This window comes from Sparus aurata, chromosome 17 (genome assembly GCF_900880675.1).
Source record: "Sparus aurata chromosome 17, fSpaAur1.1, whole genome shotgun sequence".
In the NCBI taxonomy this organism is placed as follows: domain Eukaryota; kingdom Metazoa; phylum Chordata; class Actinopteri; order Spariformes; family Sparidae; genus Sparus; species Sparus aurata.
The window spans coordinates 9,504,678-9,531,589 of NC_044203.1; the positions used below are offsets into that span (position 1 = coordinate 9,504,678).

At 41.5% G+C, this 26,912-nt stretch overlaps 2 protein-coding genes across 7 annotated transcripts in view; both read left to right on the plus strand.

The window, feature by feature from the left end:
* Positions 1 to 3,537: 3,537 nt before the first annotated feature.
* Positions 3,538 to 12,501, plus strand: LOC115568009 (V-type proton ATPase subunit C 1-A). The gene is made up of 13 exons (XM_030395001.1): positions 3,538 to 3,701; positions 4,224 to 4,385; positions 4,996 to 5,063; positions 6,639 to 6,724; positions 7,778 to 7,872; positions 7,988 to 8,079; positions 8,279 to 8,377; positions 8,520 to 8,588; positions 8,759 to 8,851; positions 9,020 to 9,113; positions 9,752 to 9,849; positions 9,993 to 10,119; positions 11,801 to 12,501. Exons 2-13 carry the CDS (start codon positions 4,254 to 4,256, stop codon positions 11,897 to 11,899), a joined length of 1,152 nt encoding a protein of 383 aa, XP_030250861.1. The 5' UTR covers positions 3,538 to 3,701; positions 4,224 to 4,253; the 3' UTR covers positions 11,900 to 12,501.
* Positions 12,502 to 15,027: 2,526 nt separating this feature from the next.
* Positions 15,028 to 26,912, plus strand: part of spire1b (spire-type actin nucleation factor 1b) — a 40,940-nt gene continuing 29,055 nt past the window's right edge. For 2 of the 6 annotated variants that reach the window (XM_030394138.1, XM_030394139.1), the window contains exons 1-2: positions 15,031 to 15,703; positions 19,824 to 19,852. In XM_030394138.1, the coding sequence (XP_030249998.1) occupies positions 15,334 to 15,703; positions 19,824 to 19,852 (399 nt within the window). In that variant the 5' untranslated portion in view covers positions 15,031 to 15,333. Of the gene's footprint in view, positions 15,704 to 19,823; positions 19,853 to 26,912 lie in introns of all 6 variants that reach the window. The other 4 variants (XM_030394135.1, XM_030394137.1, XM_030394134.1 and 1 more) reach the window with 3 other exon arrangements.

Consider the following 26,912-nt stretch of genomic DNA (forward strand, 5'->3'; position numbering starts at 1 on the left):
CACTTAAGATAAATTATGTTCTCACAGCTAAATACTGCACAGTGTTGGCATTTAGGATTCAGTATGTGTTTTTTTTTTTTAACCCAGTCCACCCAGAATCTTTTATACTTCCACTGAAATCATATGAAGAACAAAACAAAGCCGCTTAAATCTTTACCATCCTGATTTGCCAACATGATATAACAGTGCATGATGTGTTGTTTTTATAGACTAACCAGAACAGTTGTGAATTCACATCACTGTTAGATTCCCCAGAGTGTTAGATGAGCCTTGAGCACCCAACAGGGAATAAACAAACAATAGCAGCGTTTGTTGCACTAATAAAACTGCTGCTTGGAGTCCATTGTGAAGGCTGCGCAGGCAATGTCTTTTCCTCGAACCGCAACACAAAAGCTGTTCCGTGTTTTGTGCCTGTTCTCTCCGACACTAAATGCGACCATGTATATATAAGTCTAATCACGCATAGCATCTAAAGTGGCTTCCAGTAACGCACAATGTTTGATTTCCATTGTTTGGATCATAATAGCCACCGCAGCCACCGAGTATGCGACAGCGAGACATGTGTACCACCCACTGTGAGGGCAAATACTCCAGTGGCTGCATTGTGCAGCAGGAATTCTTATTTGCAAACATTGCAAACAGATGACATCAACGCACAGATTTAGAAACGCGCGGCACAGATCGACCCTGACTGACCAACAGTCTCCAGTCAGAGAGGAATAAACAACATATTCCACCGATGGAAAGATAAAATAACGAGGCAAACTCAACAAAATTGATCCCCCTCTTTAAGTTTTAAGCACAGAATGAATGTCTTAAACAAGCATTAATACATACTAACACGATTATTAGATAACAAACCTGAACCACCACAGTATGTCCTCACATTTGAACAACAGTTATTCACATATTCATTACATGGACATGAGTGACTGGTTCAGCCCACCATGGATTGGTCTTACGCAACGTACCGCTGTGTTGTAAGTGTTGTTAGGTCACTCAGCAGCTCTTTTTTTGCCAAAGAATGTTGCCTAGTAAAAAGGAGCTCCAAACAAACTTTTCCTCACACTGACCTGAATGTTAAGCAGCGAAATATAAAGGCAACCGGCTGCAGGAACAGAACACATATGCTAAATCAGTGTCGCTGGGACCGCCAGTGAATTTCTTCTCTGACAATAACTGCAACTACAGACTGCAATCTTTTTTAACACACCCCAAATATTAATTGTAAAACGGCTCCATTTTTGGTTTATGCCACCTATAAAGGACTATCGTTATCTCTGGGCTTTCCGAGCACATGCCGTTTTTAACAATAGTATCAAAGCGGTGGAGAGGTACAGCGAGATAGACCATCATGGTCAAACAATAACACAATCTAAAAAATTCCGGACATTTCACCTTTGTTTCCTTTCTGCCAAGATAGATTACAGAATAAGTCATCATCATGAGTTCACAAGATAACTCTGTCAGCAGATGAGATCATTACATGGTTTACTGTAAGAGAACATTGTTTCTGAGAAAATCCTACCACCAGGAAGAACACTGCCATTGAATTTGATTGACACCAAGATTTGTTTTCTGCAAGTAAATACTGTCGAGGACTGCCAAACAGGATTTGCCTGTATTTGTGTGTGTGGACACCCGTACAGATACAGCCTACATTCTGTAAGCTTATCCTAAGTATTAGACCAGTGGTTGTCGAAGTAGGATCCTTGAGGGGGTTTCATCAGGGCTCCCAAGTAAAAAGGGGGAACAATTTGTTTTCCTCGTAATGTTTGGTAATGTGCTCCACACACATACAAAACCTCGAAAAGCTTCCTTATGATCAGATGGGGGACTCTTGGATGTAGGATATGTGTGTGTGTGTCAAGGAGCGTCCATTTCTTATAGCAGTAGGTCACTGTGGTCCAGGTGATATTAAATTGGTGATGTGTACACTGACACAGTGTATGAAAATCAAAAAGGGACCTAAATTTGGGGAAAGTATGAGAGCAAGCCAACAAAAAACTTTTGTTGTGCCTCATTTTTTTAGTACAAGAAGATAATCCGAGAGCATTTTTCTAAATGAACGGAGGAAGAGGAAAGGGTGATGACAATACTACTCCCTCCACGCTTCAAGATTTGTAAGCTATTTTAATTATTTTATTCCACATTTCAAGGCCTTGATCAGCAACCATTAACACAATTCTGAGTCAAAAGTGCGTGAGAAACTGTGATGGTTGTTTCCAGAGAGCTACAGGAGTCCATGCAGTTTTAAAGGGTGTGCGTGAGAGCAGATGGCTTACGCATCTTTTAAATAGGAGTTTGTCCATTCAGTGTTTTTTGTTGCTCAAACAACATTTTTCTCTCTTATTGAACATCACGCACCAGACTCTCAGCGGTAGTCTGCATTCTGCAGACAGACTGATTATGGCGTGTGTGTGTGTGTCCTGATAACATCCCGACAGACTGGCCTCTTGCCAGCCATGGGCAAGCTCACCCTGCCATTTGATGTTGAGGTTTGGCTCCAGGCAGACCAAGCATTGTGTCCCAAACAATGAACCCCAGACCCACTGAACTATAAACATGTCCCTTTGGGGGCGTTTTCCTCAGATTCTGTGCAGGAGACACCCAAAGTCAGGAAACCTGACCCGACTTTCCTAAATTTAGTAACTCTGAAGTCTCAAATGCTGCTGACTTGGCATTCGATATCGCCTGTCTCCTTGTCTAATACAGTAAATAATGCACTTGGAATGTTGACTGACGTTCAAGCCTGGGATGGAGTTCTTATCACATCCTGGGGAATTAAAGACATTTGGCTACATTTCACATCAAGAATGGAAAAATGTTGTCTCAGCTTATAGGCGCTATATGAAAGAATTGGCCACCTGTTGAAATCATATTCAAAACAAGTGGGGCGCAGCATCACCAGAGTAACTGTGAATGCAATTAGCTAGTTAGCTCAATTAACCGTGCAGCTAGCAGTCTTAGCTGACCTATCGGACTCTCACCACTTTAGGTACAAAGTGTTGTTATGAGAAAGGATGGCCCAGAGCTAGCTAGCATGTTAACTTCGGTAGATATCTCTGCAACACAATACACAGATGTCATTGACACCAAAACAGTTATTTCTTCACGCTCTATTGATAATAATATAAAAAAAACGCTTAACTGTTTAAAACAACAACAAAAAATCTTACATAGTGCACCTTTAATACGTTTGTGTAAAACTGACTGTGACATGGAAATGCCAGCCTGATTATTCTAAGTCATAATGGCAGCCACTGAGCTATGTAATGTTATATAACATTCATAATATCTGGACAAATATGCTCCAAATAGAGTGTGGCGCAGTTGTTGATACCCTCCTTTGTTTGGAGGACATGGTCTTCTATCGCGTTTGTCCACAAGCATGTTCCCTGCTGAAGTGCCTTTGAACCTGGGCATCGAACTCACTCACACTAATCACAACCACACCGCTATCATCTGAGGTTACCTGCTCTGCAGTACGCAACACCCGCCAGCTGGGGTCGCTGCTGAGTCCTTGGTGAGCACAGTGTGTGAGAGGCCTTCCGCTTCCTCTTGCAGATCAGCTGACTCTGATGCTGCTGTCAGGAGACCTCACCAACTGTATTGAATGGCAACTATGAAAATTATCAAGCCGTAGAAACGCTATAACCAGCTGTATTTTTCTAGTTTACGGACACATTTTGTATTCACAGGTGAGTAACACTGTTCAACACTAGCAATGTCCACCTGTGGTGGTGGTGTTGTTGTTGTTGTGAGCAAAGCTAAGTGGCTAACGGTAGCTAATCCCTTGTGGATATTGCCTGACCTTAACCATCTTAATCTTTGGCAGCTTCGCTTTATATGTGCCCTTTAATTCTCATATATAGTTGTGTGGAGCTAGTTAGCAGCCAGGGAATGAAAATATGCAGTGTTTGCAAAAGAGTAACGTCAGCCTGTACTGGACTTGTTGCTAGTGTAGCATCATTTCTATTAGCTCGCCTGGTGGTAAACAGTGTCAGGACATTTCATTACAACAGCACTAGCAGCTTTCTGGAGCTAAAATGTAGCCAAAGCTATGAAGTTATGTTGTGTAAACCCAATTGTTGTACCTCTATTGTCGCCATATCAGTGCTATTGATAAAAAAGACCGACTAAGTGTTTCTCAGTGTTTTATTAACTGTTGAGATGAATAATAACACAGCATGCCATAAGTCTAAATAGACTCCTCCTCTCAGTTTCCTCTTAGCTGCACCAGAGCTGTAACCATGACAGAGTTTTGGTTGATCTCTGCCCCTGGTGACAAGACCTGCCAGCAAACATGGGACAAAATGATGGCAGCCACCACACGAACCAACAACCTCTCCGCCAACCACAAGTTCAACATCCCAGACCTCAAGGTTAGCATGCATTTACAACATCAGCCTTTTCTCCCATGCTGCGCTACAGAGCTAGTACTTTGCAGGAATCAAGGTAATTGAATGCAAATCCAAGTTATGTCATAATTGCTTTTTCATCTATTAAAAAAGAAAAAAAAAGTCACATGTTGATTTTAAACATAAAAGTGGGCTCATGTAAAAACCGCTCACCTTCGGAGTGATCCACTGTCAAGAATAAGCTGACTGCGTGTATGGGAAGCAGCCGATGCACCGATCCGTTGCGTGCATGGTGAGGCGTTGGTTTGGTGAAGTTTTTCATCCACAGAGCACCTCGGCTCGTCTGGTTCGGTTCCTCTCCTCGCTGAAGGTGAAGTAACCCCGCTGACCTTGCTGCCACACAGGGCTGTAATGTTCTCCTGGAACTGTTAGCGATGCATGAACTGCCCTGGACAAAGCGGCGCCATCCTAAGCACATAGGGCCCCCTGGATGTCACTGTAGGCGGTTTGAGCCCCAGATGTCACTGTTTAAACACAACCCTGCTGACCCCGTTTCAAAACGACCCAAATCTCAGGACTGATGAGTCAAAAGGCTTAATATGCTGATGTTTCGACTTTTTGTGTTCACATACAGGTGGGAACACTAGACGTCTTGGTTGGGCTGTCGGATGAACTGGCCAAATTAGATTCCTTTGTTGAAAGGTATGCCTTGTGCTGTTATCTGATTAGAATGACCATTACATTCCTCTATCTGTAAATGCCTGTTTTAGTGATTAAATGTGTGTTCAATTGGGTTGTCATGATCATGTTGAATACAGTCTGTGTTTTAAAATCTCCTCTAACCTCTACAGCGCTCTTGACTCTCTGATGTTGCCAGTTTACCATTCCCTAATCCCTTCCCTTACCTTGTAACAATGAGGAATTTCACAGTGGCCTGAGGCTAGCAGGCCTCGCAGTCTAAACTTGGCAATTTACAGTTGGGTGACACACAAACAGCTCTTTCTTTAGTCATATTTATACCTGATGACTTATGTGCCGCAACTATGTTTGAGTGCAGTTTAAAGTCTTTTGGAAATATTGACATCCAAAACTCACACCCAGACATTACTGCCGAGCGCTGTTTTGCTTCCTCTGTAGATCTTTCCAAGACGGTGAGAAAGAGCCGCCTTGCAACACGGTTTCACTTGTTTGACTGCAGCCTGTCTTTAGTCTAGTTCCTTTTTTTTTGACATTCCCAGCCAGACTATCTGGACGAAAACAAAACCGAAATTAATGAATGTTTCAAAGTTTCACCTGTTTTGATCTGATTATTTTGGATTCAGATTATTTCATTGGCTTTGTCATTATAGTGGACTCTAAGTTCAAATTTGTTTATTTGTAATTCTTAGATGGAGAGCATATGGAAATTAAATTTTGTTTCCCAGGGGACAAGGTGCTAACACAAAAATACACAAGTATACAGCCAAGTCACATACATTGTGCACCAAGGAAAAAGCATGATTACAAACAAAAAGAGCATGGTAAAATGATGAGATTGTCTCGTAATGTGAGGAGTTTTTGGTCCGCATAATTAATTAATATATTATCGGCACAGTGAAATAGTCGAATTACAGAAGCTGCAGTTTTCTGATGAAGCAGCATTATAATGAAGTGCTGTAGAGCTGCTGACTTTCTCCGGCCTACAAATCTTCTGCAGTTGTCAGAAACTTCTTTGTTTGGTGTGATGATGTCAAATCATCATGATTTTAATAGTTTTTTCATTGAAAATAAAAAAACTGTCGTGCAAAAACAATCATTCCCACTCATCATTAATCATATCGCAACATCTGTTAAATAATTGCCAGGTAATTTTATTCGCCATATCCTGCAGCCCTGGCAAATATATGACAATATAGATATAGATAGAAATAATAAAATGAAATTATGAAAAACTGTCTGCTAGAAAGTAAAAATGAAACCAAAGCGGCGGTTATACTTATACTTCATCATGAGATGTGACTTGGCTCTCAGTCTCTCCTGGCTTCTCTACTAAAGACACAGACGTGCTTTGATGTGCTGCTGTACAGTGTGGTTAAAAATCATCAACTCTGCAGGTCTGCCATGTTAAAAAATCGCCTTGTCGGGAAAATACCTTAACAGGAATATGTGAACGTTTTTGATGTGTGTGTATGTTTGTCTTAAATTTGGGGCGTGAGGTCGCGGTGGTCGTGTGGGGTTTAAACTGTGCATGCAGTGTGTGTTGGTCACAGTGTTTTGATGTCTCCTGGCTGTTCACAGTGTGGTGAAGAAGGTTGCTCAGTACATGGCCGATGTGCTGGAGGACAGCAGAGACAAAGTGCAGGAGAACCTGCTGGCCAACGGAGGTACAGTGATGGTTGCAACACAGTGTGTGCCGATTCAGTTAAAGCTGTAATTATCAAAAGGGATAATGCAAACAGGATGAAAGTCCTAAAATGTCTTTAATTTAATTTAAAAAAGTTTTAAAAAATAGTCTTAAATTTGAATATGTGAGGTTAACTTAGTTTCTTTATTGCCACAAACATTTGATCTAATCTCATTTGCTCATCTTTTAAATTATTTTTCTCAAAATGGGTCGAGCTCCTCTGCATTCCTCATTTCTACAGTCTACAGTTGAACCTAATACTTGCACCTATTGGCCGAATTTTGACTAGCCTAGACCAACTCTAATAACCATATTCCTACAAAAAAACTAATATATATACTACTTACCTCTGTGTTTAGAAAACATTATTTGTCCTACAATTAGTCTCAAATTCGGTGAAAAGTTGTCTTGAAACGGTCTTACATTTGAATATCCAATACCTGTACACACCCTGAATGCCAAGCCAGTAAACTGGGCAGTACTGATATTGATGTTGTTCTAAATATTCTTCACATTCTTGAGAAAAACCAGACAGAAAACAATAGGATTGATGCAATGGATGATCCCAATGAGTCTACAAAACAAAACATATTTCTCTCACTTACCTCTTGTGGTGTCTAACCATCCAGAAAATGTAGGGTGTATTGTCCAGATCAGAGGATGTCAGCTGCAACATCTATTTCTAGCACCAGTGTCCAGGTTACTATTTATAATCTAAAGCTTTTTTTCAACCGTTTTTGTTGGAACTATTTCTCTAATACTGCACAGTGAGAGCTGTGGATTATCCAACAGGGTCACTGTCTCTAGAAAGCCTTGTTGCTGTTGAATTGAAATGAAAGTCCTTTTGCATTGCTACGAACTACATTTCATTCAACTCCGTTGTATCCGGGGAGGTTGTAAAAAGTTCGGAGACGGATATATTACAATCCTGGGAAGGAGAAATAATAAGCCCTTTAGCATATGATGTACTTTACTGAACTTCTGTCTTACTATAATAGCCTGACAGGTCTTTTGTTGTCTTTTTTTTTTTTAGTTGATCTTGTCACCTACATCACAAGATTTCAATGGGACATGGCGAAATATCCCATCAAACAGTCACTAAAAAACATCTCTGAAATCATCTCAAAGGTATGTCTCTAAGTAAGATTAGGAAAACTAGTGAATTCAGGCGTGTCTTAAAGGGTATGTTACTCTGTATTCTGTTTGTCAGTCATAAATAAACCTTGTTTTTTGTTTTTTGTAGCAAGTAACCCAGATTGACAACGACTTGAAGACTAGGGCATCAGCTTACAACAACCTGAAAGGAAACCTGCAAAACTTAGAGAGGAAGAATGCGTAAGTGATCCCTGTGTACAAATGTGCAAGTCTAACACTGAGCGCTTTTCACATGGAGTAATGTAGCTAGCCAATCAAAGTACAGTTTACATCTAAGTCAGAAAGACCAAATAGTTTCTTCCCCAGCCTATTCAACTATCATCTTAAAAAACCTTCTTGCCCTGTAGCGTGTTATTGTAACACCGTTGTTTGCCACCAGGGGGAGCCTGCTGACCAGGAGCCTTGCTGACATCGTCAAGAAGGAAGACTTTGTACTTAATTCAGAGTACCTCATCACTCTGCTGGTAGTTGTACCAAAGTGAGTAATACTGCTCTAGTACGGCTAGTATTGAATGCATGTCTGGATACTGATGACCGATTTCTAAACACGTTACAGGGTAATTCAGGAGAAAGATAAATTGGATGCTTACTTAGCATCTCTTCGTCTTTTGCTCTTTCAGGACGGCATACACTGACTGGCAGAAAACATATGAAACACTGGCTGAGATGGTGGTGCCCCGATCCTCAAAGTGAGTAATGACATCCTGTCAAATAAAATGTTTAAAACACATTTTATGTAAGAAAACCCAGAGAAATATCTGCATTTTTAGTCTATGATTTGTTCCTTGAATACTTTGAGGTTTATCTAGTTTGTCAGTATGATTACAGCAGTGTAACCTGTACCTGTCTTTTCTTGCAGTCTGCTGTTTGAAGACAATGACAGTGGACTGTTCAGTGTCACCCTATTTATGAAAGCTATTGATGACTTCAAGCACAAAGCGAGAGAGAACAAGTAAGAGTTATTTGGCCGAGCAAACACACGCTGTCATTGGACAGCACAGTCACAAGCACGACGTGTGACCAGTGTCTAAAAGAGAAAATGAGCAAAACGGCAAAAATAAATAGCTGTGACTAAATATATCAACTATATTCTGTTCTGCCCTCTACGTCTTATTTCTAGGTTCACAGTCAGAGACTTCCAGTACAACGAAGAGGAGATGAAGGCAGACAAAGAGGAGATGACACGGCTCTCCACGGATAAGAAGAAGCAGTTCGTAAGTGATGGAACGGGAAAGAATTTTCTGCTAAATTGTTCTCGCTGATGCAGTTTAACACTGGGTCATTTAAGGCATCGTGCTGATTTCTTTGAGGAAACTCTCAAGTGGCCTGGCACACTGTAGCTCATCATCTACCGTACAAATTGTTTCAATATTACCAATCATACTTTTCCAGTCCAGCCATTGGATCTATTTTCAGTACATTATGAAGATAAACTAACAGCCATTACATCCTACAGTTAGAATTTAGGCTCTCTTGTTTTTCGAAAGTATTAAAGATTACCATTTTTCAGACTGTGGCTGTACTGGGCATCTTCCAACTGGGATTGTGTAGCTGGGTTAATCTTTTTTAAGTGATCTTCATTTTTATTAACCAAGAATAAGAAAGTGCTGTGCCAGCAGCAGCATTCAGAAAAAGCTGACCACACGCAAATCCACTGCTGTAATTAATGTCTCTCAAAAGCAGTGTTGAGAACAGAAATAGAAATGTAGCTTGAAAAAAAAAAGTTCAGTTTAGTTTTTAGTTTTGTCTTGTTGATTGCAACAAGATAAAACGGCCTGTCCTGTTTGGACGAGACTCAAGAGTGCCACATCCAAATATGGATACGAACCTAATCTTCATCTCTTCTCTGCAGGGCCCTCTCGTCCGATGGCTGAAAGTGAACTTCAGTGAGGCCTTCATTGCATGGATCCACATTAAAGCACTAAGGGTCTTTGTGGAATCTGTTCTAAGGTAGTGCGTTCAGAAATACAGTCTTATTATCACCCACACGTCTAACTGAAAATAAAAGTATCATCCGACTTTGCTCACGTCCTTTTCGTTAGCAGCAGTTGCGAAGATTTTGATGAGTGTATTTATGTATTGTGCTTTATCAGATACGGGCTGCCGGTGAACTTTCAGGCCATGCTCCTGCAGCCAAGCAAGAAGACCATGAAGAAGCTGAGGGAGGTGCTCAATGACCTGTACAAACATCTGGACAGCAGCGCAGCAGCAATCATAGACGTGAGTACTGTGATTATACACAAGGTCATATCATCGAGAATAACACTGCACGTGCTGAAACAACATACTAGTAAGTGTTAGCGACTATAACAACTTTATGATTATCATGACAGAAATTAGAAATATTACCTGAATATGTATTAAAAAGGTAACTGAAATGATTTTATTATGCACACACAAGGTGAATCGTTGACTGAAGTAGTTTTCAAATTTTTTGAAAAGCATTGTATGTCTGCATCTTGATAAGAGTAGTAATTATATGTTTATTCCACCGTAGGAGTGACTTGATGTTCTCTGCAGTTAGGTAGAAACAAATGTGCATAGATCCAAATCGACAATCAGCCAAAATGACTATATATACTATGATATCAGCATATTGAATACTGGCTGCTCATTGCTTGAAAACACTCATTTTTTTCCCTTTTTGATTTGATTAAATTCAATTGTCAATTGTTCTTTGTTCATTATGGGTGAAATTAGTGTGTAAAGTAGTCTGCATTGATTTGAGACATATCAATGGAGCATCTCTGTGTCAGGGAATAATAGGTGCTCCCCCCAGTGGTTATGACTGGTTACTACAACAAAAAACTACAGTGGTGTGTTCCTCTCTATATTAGGTCTTTAGAGTGTACTTGTAGTCACATATCAAATAATTCATGCCTTTTATTGAGGCATGACGCTGGTCTTGTTATCCTGGTCTTTTGACAGGTTTGTGTAAATAACTTTAAATGATAACGATCTAACCTTTAAAAATAAGTTTTTTTGCTGTGTGCTAAATGCTGTTGATCCTAGGTGCTGTATTGTAGGAAACTGGACTTGTTTCAGTGGCATTGTAGGTGGGTGATAAGTCATGTCTTAGGCCACCTCCTCTGAACTAAGACATGAATTATCACCCACCTACAATGCTGTACTGAGTTCCCTCCCCAGACAGCTTGACAACCGTTCACACCTGGGCTCACCTAGCCTAAAAGACTCACCTGAAGGCCAGTTTGACCAATGACCCGCAGGTGGCCTTAATGACTCTTAAACTCAGAGCTCACAGGTGACCTTAATGACTCTGTGAGGACACTCCCACACAGAGTTTAAAAGCCGGCCAACTCCTCTTCAGTTAGTTAGAACTAAAGAAACTTCTTGGATGAGATGTGAAACGTTTTCAAAAAACTGAAACACGTCCAGTTGCCTGCGATACAGCACCTAGATTTACCATAACTGAGGACCTTCATCAACATAAATGCTGTCAAACTCAAAACTCATTTGACACTATAGGTAATGTCCTTGTGTTTTTTCTGCGATTTTGGCTCCCCCAACCAGCCACTGTTACTATGATTATAATATAACACACTTTATTTGTACAGGATGTATCTTAACAGAAAAAGTGCTTTATATAAAACAGCACATACAAACAAAACAATGGGGAAAAAAAGCTTTAATTTCAGTAATTATTCAGAACTCTGCCCTGAACCTTTGCTGCACCACATTAGATAATGTTTCATTTTTCAGTGCGCTATTGGATTGGAGTATTGGATTCAATGCATTGTGCCTGTACTGTACTGAACAGTAGTGTTAACATTACGGTGATTCATTCGTCTCCTCATTTGGGAGATGATTACAGATAAACCTCCTACAAACATTCAAACAGCGGCTTTCACGCACTAACAGCCTGCACTCTTTTTGTTCCCAGTCTGCGATGGACATCCCAGGCCTGAACCTGAGCCAGCAGGAGTATTATCCTTATGTCTACTACAAGATCGACTGCAACCTGTTGGACTTTAAAGTTTAACATTTTCCACATTTTGTCTTTATTTTGAGTGTTGGTACATACTTCCCCCTCCTCCTCCTGTCCCCCACTGTCAGTCTCCACACCGCCGCCGCCTCTCCCCATCAGCTGGCGAATCACGATGCTGCATGTTCATTCCTTGTGGTGAAAATACTCATCAGCGAGCTTCTGCCACTTTTACAACTAAGGGACAAAAAAACTTTTAAATATTGTTTTTGTTTACTTGCATCTTTTCTTTTTTTTTTCATGTCACACAGATAAATAACCTTTTTTTTAAAAATGTGAAATGGATCAAGAAATCTTACTGGAGAGTTGCATTTTACTGTGTCATTCCACATGTGCTGGTGCGTATTGATAGCTACATCTTATGTGTCGGTGTTCAGAGATTTGTGTTTACATGTGGGAAATGGTGTCACTGTACCCATGGCAACCAGATCTGGTGCGTGTTTCTGAGATTGTGGGGTCACCTGTGCAGACGTTGTGCAACAAAGGTGTTAAATGAGTGTGCGTTGTCTTATGTTGTGTATATTTGTTGTCAAAAAGAGATCTGTATCAGAGTATTGTGTAAGCCATTGATTGAATAAATATGATTGGTGAATACATCATATCACGTGTTTTTTTTAAGTTGATTAATGTATAACTTGTATGTGTGTATTATTTCTTCTTGATGGAAGAGAATTGAGAATAGTAGGATGTTGGCGTGAAATGTCGAGAGAAATGCAAAAAGAGTTTCAGGCAGTGTGTCTGTGTAGTAAAGAATGATCCTCTGTGAAGCCTCCTGGTGACTCATGATCATATGCAGCGCCACGGGCAATTTCAAGAAACGTTCCTCTTCAAGCAGAAATCATTTGTAATCCATCGAGCTGCAAGAGAACTACGGCGTCATTAAGGAGCGCAGCTGGAGATGACAACAGCCAGCAGAGGGCACCGAATACACTTTAGATGAGCTGCTTGAATGTTTCAGTGTGCTTGAAGTGTTTTGGTGCATACCCTCACCACACTATAAGTGACAAATTAGATGTCAAGTACCAAGAGTGCTGGTGCTGGTTATGCCTAGTGTCACTTCTAGTGTTATTGTGAAACTGGTTCATTTTTATTTATGCGTTCACTTGTAATCTGCACTATTGTGTTGTAACTGGTCGAGGTAGAGCCACTCCATCACCCATCACTCAGCTGTTTGTAATGCGCCTGATTATGAGTCAATCTGTTGGATGAACCAGTGCAGAGCTGGGTAACACATATTCTATAAATACAATATAAAACACTACAGAGAACAATATAGGAAATGATGTTGGAATGAAATCATCCAGGAACATGTTAAATCTAAATCACAAAAAATCAAAAAAAGATAATGCTACTGCAGCAGTGGGACAGAATTAATATCAATACAAGAAAACTAAAACTTCTGCTCAGGTTGAAGTTCGACAGAGCTAAGATGGAAATAACGTGATATATACCAATAAGAGTGATGAAAGTGCAGTCTTGTAAAAAGTACACAAAAGTCATACTTAAGCAACGTTTGCAAGTTAACATGCAAAAATATTACCATGGTAAAAGTGAAGGTCACGCATTTGAGTAGTACTTGAGTAAAAGTATAAAGGTATCTGATATTAATTGTACTCAAGTATCAATAGATGTGCTAAAATGTCAAAATTATGAGTAAAGGTAAATCCAAAATATACTTACATGTGTAGCACAGTATAATATGGGTTGAGCTATGGCCCATTATCGATCTGAAACATTTTTCTGTTGGAATCAATGATTTTTTGTATTTTATCCAAGTGTAAACAAAATAAATTGATTTAAAATAACACTGCAGCAGCATGCGGTCTACAAAGTATCTAGTGACTGAAGTGATCAAATAAATGTAGTGGAGTAAAAATCACAACATCTGCTTCCAAAATGTAGTAAACTGAAAGTATAAACCCTCAAATAAAGTACGAGTACCTCAAAATAGTACTTAATTACAGTACTTGAGTAATGTACTTAGTTACATCCCATCACTGTCAAAGTGTTAGCTTTACCGCCTTACTAGAACAAACAACTGGAAAAGAGAGAGTGAAGCACAGATGCCTCAATAATTGACATCACCTGAGGGTGGACCATGGCTGTGTAGGGCCTTTTCATATCTTTAACATTCACAATTGAAAGTGTTGTAGCAGTGTACTAACATGTACATATGTACAATACAAATAAATAATGAACAACACAAAATAAAACATTTCTTTTCAAATATACATAACATTTTCAAGACAGCTAAAAAAGAGCTTTAATCAGCAGGAAACGTATGTTCCCAAGACACTCCAATACACAGAACAGTATCTATGGTATAGCACAGGTGACTGGGTGTCACGCTCATTACCAGTACCACCAGTATTACTCATTATTAGTGATGACTAGACTTTTCAAAAATACATCAGTGTTCCTATGAAAACACCACCAAAACATGTGTATAATGATTTTTTAAAAGGACAGAAATGATCCCAGTTGGCAACTCTCTGAGTAGTTTCCACAGTTTAGCAGTATCTTGTAACAGTCACTCCACTCATGCTCGGGTTAACCTCAAAATCCAGCCGCTGGCGCCCATACGACTCCCACCCTCTGTGCATTGTGCATGCCCGGTTATAAGCCTATCATTAGATACAGAGCACACAGAGAGCCAGGACCCATCCCGTTTGCCCACTAGACGAGTTTTCAGTGTGCCGATCAGCATGTGATAATTTGATTAAACACTATTTATCTAAGAATATCTACATGTAAGCACGCCTCTAATAATTCCCGGGGAAAAAATGGTTGATAAATGAACCATCTACAAACATTTGACATTAAATCTGAGGATTATGGGGCCCCTGGGCTTCTGGGGCCTGGGAGCATTACCTGCTTAACCGGGTTTGTAATCCAGATTTGACTCTTACACAATCTGAATGAACTGAACCTGAATAAACCACACTGAATATGAAAAGAGAAAAGAAGAAAATCTCAAATTGCATCATTACTCTGCCAGTGTTTCTATCCATCAATCTCTCAAAAGCCCGGAAATAGATGCAGGGACATTCATTGTGTGTATGTGTGTGTGTGTGTGTGCGTGCGTTTGTGTGAGAAAGAGGGAAAGCGAGAGAGAGAGAGAGAGAGTGAGAGAGAGAGAGAGATCATGTGATGAAGGAGTGAGCCTGGCTTGTTGAGTTGTGATGTGAGACACACCACACACGGTGACGGCTGCGGACACACACACAACCTCCACACGCCGTCTCACCACTGCTGGTACCGACACCTGAGCCGAGGCGAGCGGGGAAACAACCACCGGTGCTGCCGCTGCTGCTGCTGCTGCTGCCCCGGGGAGCAGGAGCAGGGGAGCATCAATGCCTCCAGGTTCCGTCTCACATATCGGCCTGGACCTGTTCTCGTCATCGGGCCTCCTGCGCTGAGATAATGAGAGGATGGCCGAGCAGCGACGCGGGGACCACGGAGGGCTGACGGATGCTGCTGCAGCGACTCGTCGGGATGAGCAGCAGCATCACAACACGATGAACACAACGGAGGAAGCGGGAGCGGAGGGTCTCACGTTGGAGGAGATACTGAGGCTTTATGGGCAGCCCATCAACGAGGAACAGGCGTGGGCGGTGTGTTACCAATGCTGCAGGACGCTGGCGAAGGGACACCGGGGCAGGAGGAGCTCCTCCGCCGCCTCCTCCTCCTCCGCCGCCGCCGGAGCATCACCAGCGGCGGCTCCGAGGAAGATCTCCGGACCGGGTGATGTTAGGATCCAGAGAGACGGGTCTGTGAGGGTGGAACAGCAAGCCTGTGAAGGTAAAACATTATTATAGACCAAGTGCGCCTTCAGCCACTGGGATCTAGGCCAGGCCATCCCTCCGATTTCAAATAATGGGGCTGAGGTGTTGTGATTGCTCTTATGTAAAAGACTTAGATAAATTCCAGGAGGACAACACGGCCTACAAAATCTCAATAGCCAACTTGTGTATCATCACCAATGGCAATATTATTGTGGCGTCAGAGGGAGGAAGAAAAAAAAAAATGTGCCAGAAAATGTGCACATGTCTTCGGCTGCACATGTGGGGGGCTTTACATGTTCTTACAGATCAGGTGCTTAATCTGCTGCGGGAACACAACAGCCAGAGTTTTAAGCTCCAGAACACATGACCTGATCTCTGATAAACAAAGGAGACCCCAGCATCAGAGCCCCCTGCTGCTCTCACTGTCATGGCCCCTGTTTTCCACAGATTTTCACTATCTTCTCCTCACTGAAGGCACGTGCGACTGCATCATGTGGGCTCCATCTCTCATTAAAAGCCTCTCAGCCTGTTTGCCACCCCATATCAGATCAGCCTGTTTGCTCAGCCTCATCTGATAATAGCATGTGATGACTGGCTGAAATGTGCACAGCCAATGATCGGGTCCAGGTCCGGGTCGATTCCCATGTTGTGTGAATAGAACAGGCAGTTATGGAGTGATGGTCCCCCCCCCCGCACATACCTTGTATCAGCTGGTTTCTGATACCTGTGACATGAGAACCCTCATTGATTAAGCCACAAATGATAAGCTGCTATATGAATTAAGACTAAGAGGCCGACTGGAATGACAGTGTTTCTATTGCCAAGCTGAAAATAGCCAAGAAAGCGAGAGGAGACAGTGCTGGCAGCAAAAAGTGTGCCAAATTACAAAGCACTGCGATAAACTGGAAATATCCCTTTAGGGGCTATGCAGTCCCTTTATAGTGACTTTACTGTGCTTTAAAGTAAATTTGTGTCTCACGTTGAAGAGAGTTCCGCTGTCTCTGCGGCATTTGTATCTCAGCTGATACAAATCTTTTTAACAAGGGATCGGCCAGGGTTCAAACCACGACAACACGATGCACGATGACACCACTCGCCACGTGACGGGTGTGTCTGTGCACGATAGCATGCACTTGAACCAAACACATTACAGAGTCCTGTCAGACAGAGGCCTGGCATGTCAATCGCCGGCTGTAATCACATTTGGTGAGGCGGTGCAGAGTGGAGAGCAGACTGAGTGAACGCCTATCTATATACCCCTGTCTGTAATGGATGGTACCTGAGGGCCTGAGGGATGTGCTCTTAACCCAGCTACAGTACGCAACACACAACACTGCTGAGTCAATGCCATGGCTTTTTGATTTGATAAACGCGCCGTCTAATTAAGTTGCCTGAGAAAATCTGAGAGGCACAGCTGCGACGATGTCGGTGCTGGTTTGTGGCCTGTAGGTCTATATGCTCAGAATGAATGGGCTATTTTTAGGAGCATGGAAGCGACCATTGGAGAGGGGAGTCCGGGCTTTTATTCCTCGGCTGCTCACGTAATGTCATGCGAAACGCGTCAAGATTGTTTTGAACTGTTTTGCCGTGTAGATCCCATGTGTGCCTTATTGTCGATATTGCTTCAGTAATAGTGTTGCTCTTTCAAAGATTAACACGTTCACTGGTTTTTTTTTTCTTGTTAACATCAAACACCAAATGTGCAAAAGATTATAGCCTACATACATTCTGTTCTCAGATAAGGTGAGATGCAGTAGCCCATACACATTTCCCTCCTCGAGGCAGCCATGAAATAGGGAGACGTAGTTAATTATTACCGTATCAGTTAGAGGGGGATATAGTGAGACAAGTAAAGCAGTTACAGCTGCTGCTCAATACCAGTCAGAAGCTTGTATGAATACTTGTTCATGTATCTTTTATTTTCAGCTAACTATTTAAACGGCTTATGCTTATTCCATTTTAACATGTCTCTTTACCCGTTACTTTTAGCTTTTCTTTTTAAATTTTTTTTTTTTTACCATTAATCCATTACTAATCCACTGATTCAAGCATCAGCCCATCCATTACTCTCGCCAGGCCAACTGTTAATCCATTACATTGAGCTAGCTATTTATTTATTTTGAAATTTATTTGGCCTAACTACGTCAACCATTAACCTATTCATCAGGTACTTTTAGCTTTCTCATCCATTGCAGTGAGCTAGTTGTTTATTTAATCATTACTTTAATTTATTGATTTATTTTTTAACCATTTACTAATTACTTATAACTAACTAATTCAACCACTTACTCAGTATGCTGTGCTCGGCCTATTTGTAGCTCACTAATTCAACCACTACACATACTTTGAGCATTTTTAATTGTGAATCTGTTCCTTTTTAACAATCTACATTACCATTAGTTAACTATTTCAATCGAATAGACATTACCGCGATCTTCTTTTGCCTACTTGCTAATGCCACTATTGCAACACCTAATCGTGAATCCAAAACTGATTATATTTAAACACGTAAGACTTCTACTCATCTGTCCAACAGCAGAATTACCCCCTGGTTGGGAATCACAGCTGTGCATGTCTTCGAGCAATTCCAAGTCGTTTTGGGGAGTGCTTTGCAAGTGTTTTGATCAGTTTAAACACACACATGGTTTTAGTTTTCAGGGTGATTTGCCGGCCTAATAGCCACTTATCTGTGCTGTTCCGTACAGACTCCCTCCCGAATGCACATGCTTGGTCGGACAAACTCATCCATGTAAACAATGAGACAAATCTGTGGAAGAAAATTGAAGCATTCAGGGCCATTAAAGCTCTCATCAGCAAAGTTGACTTCAAGCAGACAGGGTTCATTTAAGACCCCGCTGTCACTCAGAACCACATCCACAGCTAGTATTGTTTTATCCAGCAGTTTATCTGGGGCAGCTGACACTTTGTGTTATATCTGGATAGCCGACAGCACACAAGCAGGACACTTTAAAGGACCTTGGTAAATATTTGTGTTATGCCCAGACTGATGAATATTTAAAGTCATGCTGATACTGTCCTAATTCATTATATAGTTACTAAGAAAGCACATTCAAATATTTGCTCATCCAACTGAAGTACACACACACACACACACATGGACACACGTCACAATGTCTGACTTCTATTCACCTTACAGCTGCACGGCATTCAAATCTGCTGATGCAAGTTAACGTCATGAGATGCTGTCAGAGCTGTTGTGGTGCTGCGTTACTGCGTGTGACAATACAAAAAGGCCGTTTGTTAACAGGGTCTTCTGTTATCATGCTGTGTGTACGTGAAGTAAAAGCTTCGCCGACGTAGCCTGGAGACACATTAAAGTGGGACTCCTGTTTGAAGGGAGTGCATTCATGGCTTCTCTGGAGGAGTTCTGTTCACCATGGTTCACATGCTACTTCGAAAGTAATTAAGAAATGAAACTGAGCGTTTATTAAAACTGGTCCAGTTTGCGTAATGATAACTAGAGCGCAGGCTACTTTCCCTGAAATTGTTTTAATGAGGAAGAGAGTATGTAATCACAGTTAACTGAGCTACACTGGTGAGTGCCAGACCAGCACATGTGTGTCAGTCCTTAGTTGAATGACAATGACTAAACACTAAAGTATTGTGGGTTCTGATCTTTTCATGTTTATTTTTTTTTTTGCCAAAAATATAGAATAGAATAAGAATATCCTTGACTGTTTTTAGCATTTTGTGGACATAATGGCAAGTCCTGAAAAAATTAATTTGATCTGGAGGTTGTTGAATCAAGATTAATTTCCTTTGCTGTTTGGCCCACAGTCTTCCACGGAGAGTTTCATATAACATCCGATATTAGTTCAGTTTCAGGTGCTCAGCTGCAGTCCGTATTTCTGGTTTTCTTTCTCAATATGGGAGCGTTTCACCCTAATACAGTTTTAGACTGTTCGTCGATACCTCCTGCCCAGTGATTGCACTGGATGGTGAGACAATGTGAGCTACATTTCACATGATATTATGTGATATGTAGCTGCTAAAGCAAAAGTCGTCTAGTGCACTTATACTCAATATGTATCAACTGAACAATGTGTGTGTAAACTGCGTCATGCTCCGGCATACCTCGGCTGCTATCACAACACTGTGTTCTTGTTTCCCTGCAGGTAAATACAGCCCTTGCACAACAACGGAGGTGAGTGACTGCTCTGTAACTCTCTTGTAGTTATTGTGTTCCATCCTGCATGCTTGCAGAGGTTTTAACAGCATTATGTGGACATATTTGTGCAATATCAAAGTAGCAGCGGCAGGTGTTTGGTGTCTAACTACATATTAAACATTGTCTGGAATGTTTTTTGTTGACGACCTCATTAACCTCACGGCATGAAGGCTGGGAAACTTCAGCGTTAGTGGAAAGGAACCAGTCATGCAATTAATAAGGTATTTATGAACGGCAATATACTGTATGAGAGAGAGAGATAATGGCACCCTTAACCACAACAGCATAACAGCATTACTTCCTTTTCAAATATTTACCCTCCGCTGCTGTTGACATTAGCTAGTTAGAGCCAAAGCGGGCGGCCAGTCACAACATCAGAGATTCCATTAAGATTAGAGTTGGCAGGATTATTTCAAGTGCAGCCAGTGTCAGGTACTGCTGTGGTTGAAACCGTCATAAGCCATGGGCGTGTGTGAGATGTGCTAATCCTCGTGCCTGCAATGCAGCTGCTGCAGGACCCCTGCTGCTTAAACTACCACCTTTAATATAAATGTAACATGTGCAAATGTAGTTGTTACAATAGGCAATTTGCTTTGCTGCTCAACGTCACATTCAGAGTAGCAAAACAAACATCAGACAGTCTCCAGTGCAAGTTATTAACGGGGATTGGTTGATCTGGTACGCTGCACTATAAACGTCTATCATCACACCTCTGCTAACATGTCGATGTCATCAGCCAATTGCCAGAAGGTAATACCTTAAAGAAATACAGTAGTTACACATTGTGTGAAATGTGCCGGTTGTTCTCAGGCTATTATAGGTTATTCTCAGAGTTAGATGAAACGATTGATAGCCCTCTTGCGTCTGTGACTGGCATTAACTCCCATGTCAAGTGACTGTGCTGTAGTCGCGGGGGTTTATCGGCTCTGGCTCCGAACGGCTGTGATGAAAACACAACACCAGAGGGTTGACACGCTAATTTCTGTGACACTGTGACGTCTCTTGAAGTGGAGGCCGCTGGCTTGTTAATACTTTTCCATCTGTCTCTATTCACAGCACTCGAGAAATGTGCAGCATGCCGAGTTTGAGGGATACATAAAAGATTTTATAAAAGTAACCAACGCCACATTGTCAGTGGCGTCTGTGTCGCCACCTGAGCCTTGTAAGCTGCCTGATCGGTACTGCGCATGTGCAGCTCTCAACAGGGATGAGAAAGAAGCGAGATGTCTAACTCCTTAGCAACTTCTGTTATCAGCTGCAGAAAAAAATTTATGTTTCTTATTCAGAATGATATTGTGTATTTAAACTTTTATGTTCTTCTGGATGACCTGCTGCTTTCGTGATGTCGAACATGACATACACAAAAAAACAAACAAACCGGAAAGGCAAACTGCTCTCCTGGCAATGGGAAAGGAGTTGACCACCTATTTTTTGTGGACTTACCCTTGTTTAAAAAAAAAATCTGCAACTACACGCTCATTTTAGCGTAAACGTGACATGATTACACTTTGTATCTCTTCAGGGCATGTAACTGGTATTTTACTTTTCTGTTCGTGGAGAGATTTAACATACAAGATACAGAGTGTTAGTTGGCGAGCTGTATGGAATCAGGCTGGCTGTTGCCACCTGCAACAGTCTTTATGCTAAGCTAAGCTAGCATCCTCCTGCCAAGACATCGGAGTGGTATCTATGTTCTCGTCTACTCTGTGCTAGAATGCAGGTACAAGCGTAAATGTTGAAATAATCTCTTAACACAGGGCATATAGCCGGACCAAAATACAAGAGAACTGCTCTCCAAGTGTCTATCACTAAAATACTCTTTTTTTCCGCAAACCTGTAAATAGTTGTTGGCTGTCAGTGATTCATTTTTATCACAAAGATTCCCTGGCATGTGTCCCAGCCTCCCTTCTCCCACAGCTTGTGTCTTCACCCAGTTATTTCCTCCAACAGTCCCAGCTGGCTCCTCTGATTGGCTGGTTGAAATGTCACCCAGTGAGGCCTCCTGTTTGATGAACATTCTGGGAGCCGTTTCAGACATAATTAACGGGTTACGTGAAATTGCCCCTCCTCCACGCGCTCTCTGCGCTAACATCAGCTGCTGTTAATGTCTGTGATACTGTGATAGCTTGTGAGGAAAAAAAAAAAAGGGTCTGACAGTGTGGAGGGATAAGCTCATCCGCTTTTGTGTGTAATGAATATTTTGCTGGATGCTAATTTGCAAATGCTGCTAATGTGTTTGATGAACACAAACTTGATAAAATGGTTTCGGTCTGAATATTTTGTGTGTGTGTAAAGCTGCGCGTCGACTGCGGATCGCTTCTCAGTTTATTGAAGACAATGTGCCGTGGTTTTCAGGGGACTCCGGGGATGGATTTCAGTATAAACAGATGGACAGCAAATGACTCGAGCGCACACACACACACACACACACACACACACAGTTCCCTGTCGAAGCAGAGAAAGTGAAACTATACAGACAAATCCCTGCTAAGCAGCTTTGCACTAGAAATGAGTTTTCTCACAATGCAGTGTGTTACAGACTGGCTAACAAAACTGGTAGCAAGTTGTTGGAGCTGCTTGATGCTTGACAGCCTAAAAAAATCCCGCAGCAGAGTCTTTTCCTCCCAAGCGTACACCGTGGAATCAGCCCAAAGCTGGATGAACAGGAACATACGTGTAGTCAACGCTGACACGCATTATCCACACATGGCTTCAAACAGTGTGAACCCTAGCAAATGATGTGGTTGTGAATGTCAGATGATGCTGTTTTTTTCCTCAGAGCCAGCGAGCCAGGTTCCTGGCACAGCATGCTGCAGCATAAGGCTCTTTGTACAGTAATCACTACAGCAAAATAAATGAATGGAAATGAATGATTTTGTCTGCAATTATCTATTCTGTTACTCAAATGTGACAGTTCTATTATTAAGCTACACATTTCCTCTTTTTATACGGTAGCTTTTGCAAGGAATGTGTTGGGATGACCCCTGCGGCCATGCTAGCTCGACTGTCTTGGTCCCGTGATGCAGTGTAACCTCAGAAATGGGTGGATTATGTTTGATCACATTCCCCTCTTGTCAAAGTTTAACTGTGCATGTTCCATGCTCTCTTAATGTCTGAGCTTTGAAGTCGGGAAGGGATTAGAGTTTAGTGTCACATTCGGTGTTTAATATAAACAGAAACTTCAGGAGTCGAGTGTTTGGCAGGAAAAGCATCTGCTTTTGTCCTTTCCACAGGGTTTTTATGCGCATGGAAAAAAAAGAGCTATAGCGAACATAAAAGGGAGAAGATGCAGAGGAGGGGAGGTGAAAACTAACAATGGAGGTGGAGAAATGTGCTTCAGTTGAAGTGTGCTCTCTGTTCTGTATGTGACGTCATGCGTGTTCTCAGTCATATGACAGTCAGAGGTCACAGTAGCATAGTCAGGCCTCAGAAAGGAATCTCCTCAGTGTTTGTTTGTGCCCAGGAGGAAATACTCAACTCTTCCTTCCGAGTCACGTTGAATCGAAACACATTATGACGCATGTTTCTTATCATTATGGGAAAATCTTTAAAGAAATATGTTCACCAAGTGTACTTGTTGTATAATTCCGTCCCCCCCAGTATTACAGACACTGTGGTTTTCACTTTTAAAGTTGACAGAATGATTTTACTAAAACCACATGATAGGTTAGTTGGATAAGGAGTTGTGTATTATGCATTCTTTTCTGTGGGTCCTCAAGTTTTAAGAAAACGTATTCAATATGTCCAATATGGAGGATGACCCTGACAGATATTTGGCTGGATGGGGTACAATACAGTATATTTGTCTTTATCCAAAATGAATAATGCTTTCTTTTCATTTCTCATGTTAGACGATGAAAATGGCATACATATTTCCCTAGTCAGTCTTTTCTACAGCGCTGACACAGTGCTGTGTAGGGCTGGCTGGTTAACGTGAGTAGATGTGCTTCACTTATCTTCATGAGGAAGAGACTATGAGACAGTAAACTGCTCATTAGTGTCCAATTAGAAACCCAGGATGTGTTGTTAAGAATTGATATTAAATGTCCCAGATGGACTGGCACTGAGCCTGATCCCTGGCTCCTGTAGTCAGATCTCTGTGATAGCTGACACAGGATCTTTTCTTATAAAAGTGTAAAGAACAGTAATCAGAAGAGAGGTAATTCATCGTCGTGCTTTCTTTTTGAAATCGGAATAAAAATTCTACTTAGCTCACTTCCTGTTTTATTTCCCTGCCATGACCTAATTCCTGCAAACCCACTGATGAGTAAATGTAAATGTGAGAAATCCTCACATTGTTTTCACAATCCTTTAATGCTGACCAGTTTGTGCTGATTCTGGTAATCCTCCGCTGGTTGGCTAACACTGATAGAGGGACGGCTTTTGTGTACGAGTAAGTAGATCCAATAGATTTCCGTTAGCATTTAATAAGCGCAAATTGGCTCTGGTGTTCTGTCAGTGGGAATCACACAAAGCTACATAACTAAAACTAATGTGATTCACAGTCTCTAACAGCTGGTGTCTGAGTCCACTAAGAATGCACCGACCATATCATCTAATTGTAAGATCCCTAAACCAGTTTACCACAAGTGTCCTTGCCACGGGTCATCCTTCCTGACCTTCCTCAGTCAGACGGGGCTGTCACAAGCTCATGTTTCTCTCATTCTGTCATTCATTCACATAATTCCGCTTCTCATTAGTCAGTAAGTTGACAATATGTTCCAAAGTTGGATTTCATACGGCGCTCAAACTATAAGTTGATTAATGATGAGTGAAGTGGCAGAAACTGTATTGATTGATAATTAGTTAGATTCGTTGATTCAACTTTTTAAGTCTTTCATTGAGAAAGAATTCACAACTGGTAACTTTCTGTTAATCCTTTAAATCTGAATGTTAGAGGTATACTATGTTTTTAGATTTCAAATGCTGGTCAGAGAGCTTCTGGCTGTAGATACAGCATGCAGTCTAAAAAGTAACTAGTAACTGAAGTTATAAAAACAAATGTAGTGAAGGAAAAAGTACATTATTTCCCTCCAAACGGTGGTGAAGTGGAGGATGCAAATAAAGTGGCAGAAAATGTCAGCACTCAAACACAACACACAAAATTGTACTTAAAGGGATATTCCTGTGTAAATTTAATCCATGGTCTAACACACCGTGAAACTGTGTTAGACTCCCTCTCGAGAGATCAAGTTAGCAGACCGCTAATTTACGGAGTTTTATCAACCTCAGAAACGACCGCATGACAACAATACTGCAGTAAATGGATCCGAATATAAACTGCCACCAAAAAGCCACAAATAATGCTCAGAACAGCACCAAACTTCAGCAACAGTACAAATAGGGTCTCAGCACATAGTCTGGGGCATCTAACCTCCGCTAGCTTAGCTGGATTTCTATTGGGATGCTAAAAACAGACTTCAACTCTCCCCCATCAGCTTCCGGTTTGAGAAAGTCCCAACGAGTTGATTACCGAGTGCGGTTAGAAATGCTTAATTCCGTTCTTTTCCCTGTCCGCTCTCGATAATAACTGTTAATAAACTGGCAGGATTAGACACATATGAACTTTGATTGTTTTTCCATGGAGTCATAATCATACATTTTCATCCATGAGCTGCGGAACTCTACTGCACTCGGTAATCGACTCGTCGGGACTTCCCGTCAACAGGAAGCTGCTGCAGAACCGTGGTAAATTTTGTCAGCTTTTCAGTAGAAATCCAGCTAAGCTAGTGGAGTTTTAACGCCCCGGACTATGTGCTGAGACCATATTTGTACTGTTGCTGAAGTTTGGTGCTGTTCTGACCTTTATTTGTGGCTTTTTGGTGGCAGTTTATATTTGGATCCATCTACTGCAGTGTATTGTTGTCGTGCGGTCGTTTCTGAGGTTGATAAAACTCTGTAAATTAGCGGTCCACTACCTTGATCTCTCGAGAGGGAGTCTAACACAGTTTCACGATGTGTTAGACCATGGATTAAATTTACACCGGAATATCCCTTTAATTGCAGTATTCTGTAATTGTACTTGGTTACTTTCCATCTCTGCATTGAAAGGTTTCACATATTGTCTTTATATGTTGTTAACAGTCAATACACGGCAGCAGACACCTGGCCATTTTAACCCAGAGGGTCCTATTACATAACGTACTGAACTGGAAATAAGGTTAGATGTTACATGATATTATGTACTCTTGTCAACATGAAGCTGTGTTGTTTGCTTGTGTTGCACCTGAGGTTATACTGTGCGCTACAGTTACTTTTAGAAAGCTGTAGTGAAATTCAACCTTGCCTGCATCGAAAACTGACACCTGCACATAACATTCAGGTGTCCCTTTAAGAAACGCTTCAGTTTGCAATGTAAAAACCTGAATAGTCCTTCAGGTGTGATATCAGAAATGGTAGATTTATATTGGCTGTAGGTTGGAGAGGGCCTTGAAGGTGATATAGTGCTCCTTTTGTGTATAACTGAGAATGCGTTTGATGCCAGGAGATGGACAGCTAAGGAAAATGACAACTGCAATTGTTAGAGCACCATCATGACATGTTGAGCCCGCTCCCAGCAGTCATATCAAGAGATGAAAAATAACATAAGGTTAAGATTTGCAAGATTTGCAAAGAAACCTCTCTCAGACTGTGTCATGATAGAGCCATGGTCACTGCGACTAATGAAAAGTTCAGGTGAGGTCATGAGGACAACAGCGATTAAGTGGCTTCGGGTAACAATGTAAAAAACATTTCCCTGTGCGTCACAGAGGTTTTTATTTTGTGCCTTTGGCCGGCTCGCCTCCTCTACGTGACAGGAATGCTGAAATGTAAGCCAAGCTGTTTGATGCTGTTCTTGCCTGTGATGATGGCCGCGGCTGCAATTTGCATCACCGGTAAATCTCCTTTGGTTGACATCTTCTTCCCACTTTTTTCCCTTCTTTTCCTTTTTCTTTTTTTTTATTCTCTCCACCCCTTTCCTCCTTCCATCCCATCATTCTGCTTGGCCGCCCGGAAGCCTGGGAACCAGTCGGGGGAGATTTCTAAGTGGACTGGA